Source organism: Camelina sativa, chromosome 9 (genome assembly GCF_000633955.1).
Source record: "Camelina sativa cultivar DH55 chromosome 9, Cs, whole genome shotgun sequence".
Taxonomy (NCBI): Eukaryota; Viridiplantae; Streptophyta; class Magnoliopsida; order Brassicales; family Brassicaceae; genus Camelina; species Camelina sativa.
In genome coordinates, this window is record NC_025693.1 from 25,949,509 (window position 1) to 25,954,113 (window position 4,605).

The 4,605-nt window shown below is 54.0% G+C and overlaps 1 protein-coding gene across 1 annotated transcript in view; it reads left to right on the plus strand.

Annotated features, from left to right (window-relative positions):
- The window catches only part of LOC104715712 (uncharacterized protein At3g60930, chloroplastic-like), a 3,883-nt gene extending 3,095 nt beyond the window's left edge, over positions 1–788 (plus strand). Inside the window, exon 4 of the mRNA XM_010433096.2 lies at positions 264–788. Within this exon, the coding sequence (XP_010431398.1) occupies positions 264–788 (525 nt within the window). The remainder of the gene's footprint in view (positions 1–263) is intronic.

Consider the following 4,605-nt stretch of genomic DNA (forward strand, 5'->3'; position numbering starts at 1 on the left):
CTCTGAGCTTGATTACATGTGTTGTGTCCTTCACATTCATCTGCTATTTAAACTAAAATTCCTCGAAACCCTTCCTGAACGTCTCGCTGCAATCTCGGCTCCCCAATCCCGATTTCTTCTCCAGGTTGACTTCATCCTCCTGCTCGGGTTTTCCTCCATGGGCCCTTACTGGGCCTCTTTTCCTGGCCTGCGCGTACGCCCTAATGGGCTTATTTGGTGGGCCTTATGATCGTCGAAACCCAACACCAACAATTGCCCCCCAGCCTTTTAACCTATTTTTGGGAGGGTTGAAAGGCGAATATCCAGAGAATCTTTCATGTCGTTTCGGTTTCGCGATCTTCCTCGGGGAAGGGGCAAAACATGCGGAGGCGACTCGTCGAGCTGTTCGTGAGGCCAAGGAGCGGATGTCCCAAGACTACCGGGCGGTGCTGGATTCAGTGAAGAGCAAGTGGGAGAGGAAGAAAGAGCAGACCGCGGTCGAGAGCGATCTCGCAGAGATCGAGTCCAACCTTCTTTTGATCAAGCAGATCGACGAGGGGAGGACATCAATTGCGGAGGAGGTGCAAGTTCTCGAGACGCAGCGGGCGGTCCTTGCGGTTAGGTCCAACTCCTTGGCGGTTTCGGACTTTTCGGTGAGCAAATTGGACCTTCCTCAGATCTCGGAAGACTCGGTCGCGCCCATGGAGGTTGACGCCAGAACCGGGGTCCCGCGCGGTCTGGACGAGCATGGGAGCAACGCGAGTGCCGCGAAGGATCCGGAGGCTGGGACCGGGGAAGAAGACGTTTGAGTTATGGCGTCTTTATTTTATTTATCGTTTTGAACTTGCGTTATTTGCCCGAAAGGGCTTTTAAATNCCCATGTGTCGCAAAACTTTTGAACCATAGCGGACACCAAGTTCGTCCCGTTATCAGTTACGATCTCGTAGGGGATTTCGTGTCGACACACCACGTTTTTCCAGAGAAAATCCTTTACGTGTTCACCCGTGATGGACTGGTAGGATTCGGCCTCGATCCATTTAGTAAAGTAATCGGTCACAACCAGTAGGTTAGTAACGCGTCGTTTTCCCGACTGTTCGAGGGGTCCAATGGCATCCATCGACCACCGCATGAAGGGGTAAGGAGCGGAGACCGAGCTCATTAGCTCAGCGGGCTGATTGATCAGAGGTGCGTGTCGTTGGCAGGGATCACACTTTCTAGCGTGCTCGTCGCAGTCCGCGAGCATGGTTGGCCAAAAGTATCCTTGCCGTTTGATTCTGAGGGCCAGTGATCGTCCTCCGGAGTGGTTTCCGCAGGGACCCTCGTGGGCGTCCCTCATGATGCTAAGGGTTTCGTCCCCGTGCACGCACCTGAGGTATGGTCCGGAGATACACCGCTTGTATAACTCCTCGCCGATGATACAGAACCGCGCGCTCTGAGCTTTGAGCTTACGCGCTTGCCATCGATCCTTTGGTGCGGTCCCACTTGTGATATAATCACGAATTGGGACTCGCCAGTCCGTTTCGGGTTCCGCTTCTTGCTCGTCTTCGGAGATAAGATCGTCCAAGAGCTCGTCGTCCCGATCAGGTACTTGTTCAGGTTCTCCCGAGTGGGGACCGGATCCGGCCTGGACCTGGTTAATGCTCTGAGCCTTAACTGGGATAGAGATACTTGGTTGATCTATTCCCTCGACGGGTATGATTCGTTTGACCGAAGGGTCGGAGGTGGAAGCCAGCGCGGCGAGGGCGTCGGCGGCTGAATTCTCTCCCCGGGAAATTTTGGTGAGTTCGAACGTTGAGAACTGCTCGGCCATTGATCGAACGACTTGGAGATAAGCGCCCATCCGCTCACAATTCGTGTCGTAGCTCCCATGGAACTGACCGGTTACGAGCTGCGAGTCGCTGAATGCAGCGAGCTCTTTGACACCCACACCTAATGCCAGCCGGAGTCCGGCTATTAGGGCCTCGTACTCAGCCTCGTTGTTCGAGGCTACGAACCCAAGTCGGAAGGACTGTTCCATTATTTCGTTGGTCGGGAATATGAGTCGGATTCCGATTCCGCACCCCTGTCTGGACGATGCTCCGTCCGCGTATAGCGACCATCTCTCGGAGGCGTTCCCGGTATTTTCGTTGGTCGTGGCGAGTTCGATGACGAAATCGGCGAGGACTTGCGCCTTGGCGCAGGTGCGTGGCCGGTATTCGATATCGTATTCGCTGAGTTCTATGGCCCATTTGGCTAACCTGCCGGACTGGCTAGGACTGTGAAGGATGGTCCGAATGGGTTGGGACGTCATCACTACGATCGTGTGCGACTGGAAATAAGGGCGCAGTTTGCGAGCCGACATCACGACTGCTAGTGCCAGCTTTTCCATAGCGGGGTATCGCATTTCAGCGTCAACAAGGGTCTTGCTGACGTAATAGACGGGTTTCTGTTCCCCCTCGTGCTCTCGTACCAATACCCCGCTTACCGCGGAGTCGGATACGGCGATATAGAGGAAGAGGTGTTCCCCATCCGCAGGCTTCGACAGGACAGGGGGTTCAGTGAGGTACTTTTTTAATTCTTGGAATGCCTCTTCACACTTGTCGTCCCACTCGAATTTCCGATTGCCCTTAAGCAACTGGTAGAATGGGAGGCAACGGTCTGTAGACCGCGCAATGAATCGGTTCAGGGCGGCTATCCGCCCTGTTAACCTCTGGACCTCCCGAGTTGTCCTTGGCGAAGGCATTTCGAGGAAGGTCGCAATTTGTTTTGGATTCGCTTCGATCCCACGTTCTGTGACCAGATACCCAAGGAATTCTCTCGACGCGACACCGAACGTGCACTTGGTCGGGTTGAGCTTCATTCCATACAGGTTTAGTATTTTGAAGCATTCTTCGAGCTGAGGAATATGATCCTGCTCGCGCATTGACTTGACGAGCATATCGTCGATGTAAACTTCCATGGTTTTTCCAAGATGCTCGGCGAACATCTTGTTGACTAACCTCTGGTAGGTTGCTCCTGCGTTTTTAAGTCCGAAAGGCATTGCTTTGTAGCAATAGGTGCCTCGGTCCGTAATGAACGCGGTCTTTTCCTGGTCGGCGGGGTCCATCAAAATTTGATTATACCCCGAGAAGGCGTCCATAAAGGAGAGAGTCTCGTGTCCGGCGGTTGCCTCGACCAGTCGATCGATATGAGGAAGCGGATAATTGTCCTTCGGACAGGCTTTGTTGAGATCTTTGAAGTCAATGCAGATCCGCCATTTCCCGTTTTTCTTTTTGACCACTACGGGGTTGGCTAGCCACTCGGCGTACTGGACCTCGCGGATAGACCCTATTTTCAATAGTCGATCCACCTCGTCGTTCACTGCTTTCGCCCTTTCGGGGCCGAGCTTACGACGCTTCTGTTTTATGGGTTTGTAGGTGGGGTCGACGTTGAGCTGGTGAGAAGTCACGCTAATGTCGATTCCTTTCATGTCCGATGAGGACCAGGCGAAGGTGTTGTGATTCCGACCCAGAAACTGGATCAGGTCGTTCCTTGTACTAGGTTTGAGATCGGCCCCGATTCCAACGCATCGTTCCGGGTGCCCTTCCATGATTGGGACCTGATCGACCTTGGTCATTACGGGTCCGCGCGAGGCGGGATCTGTGCGCTTAACGAGCTGTCTTGATTCCAGCTCGTCAGCGATCATTAATTGCTATTGGTCGGATTTTTTGATCAGATCGTAACCGCTTCTGTAACACTGTCTTGAGGTTCGTTGGCTACCGTAGATGGTGGCAATTCCGCCCTGTGACGGGAAGTTCACACATTGGTGGTACGTTGACGGGACCGCCTTCATCCCATACAACCAAGGTCTGCCGAGGATAGCGTTGAAGGGGGCGGGACGATCGACGACCACGAAGTCGACGAGACGTCGTACCCCACGGGCTTCCACTATGAGGGAAATGGTGCCCTTAGCTAAGGTCGTGTCGCCGGCGAACCCGGTGAGCGGGGTTTTGGCCCCTTTTAGCTCGGAATCAGGATAACCCATCCGCCTAAAAGCATCGTAGAACAAGAGATCGACGGAGCTCCCGGTGTCGATCATTATTCTGGAGAGCTCGCATCCCCCGACGTCTAACCTTACGATTAGAGCGTCGTCGTGGGGTTTATCCAGGTCCGCGGTTTCGCTTTCCCAAAACGTAATCTCGTAGTCCGGGTCCGAGCGGGGTTTCCGTTCACGATGGTAACTATCGACCCTACGTTGGTAGGCCTTGATCGAATTAACTGAGTTACGACATAAGGAGGATCCTCCCGTGATGAAGTCGACTCTATGAGTCGGATTTGACTCTTTGAAACATCGGGAGATGAACGGGCGGAAGCTCGCGAGCCTCCGGGGAGCCGGAGGCGGGGTAAATACCGAGCCGGGGGAGGTACGGCAAAGAGAGAGTCCTTTGAACACCAGGTCAATGCGTTTCTTTGGGGCTGNTGTCGTCCCGATCAGGTACTTGTTCAGGTTCTCCCGAGTGCGGACCGGATCCGGCCTGGACCTGGTTAATGCTCTAAGCCTTAACTGGGATAGAGATACTTGGTTGATCTATTCCCTCGACGGGTATGATTCGTTTGACCGAAGGGTCGGAGGTGGAAGCCAGCGCGGCGAGGGCGTCGGCGGCTGAA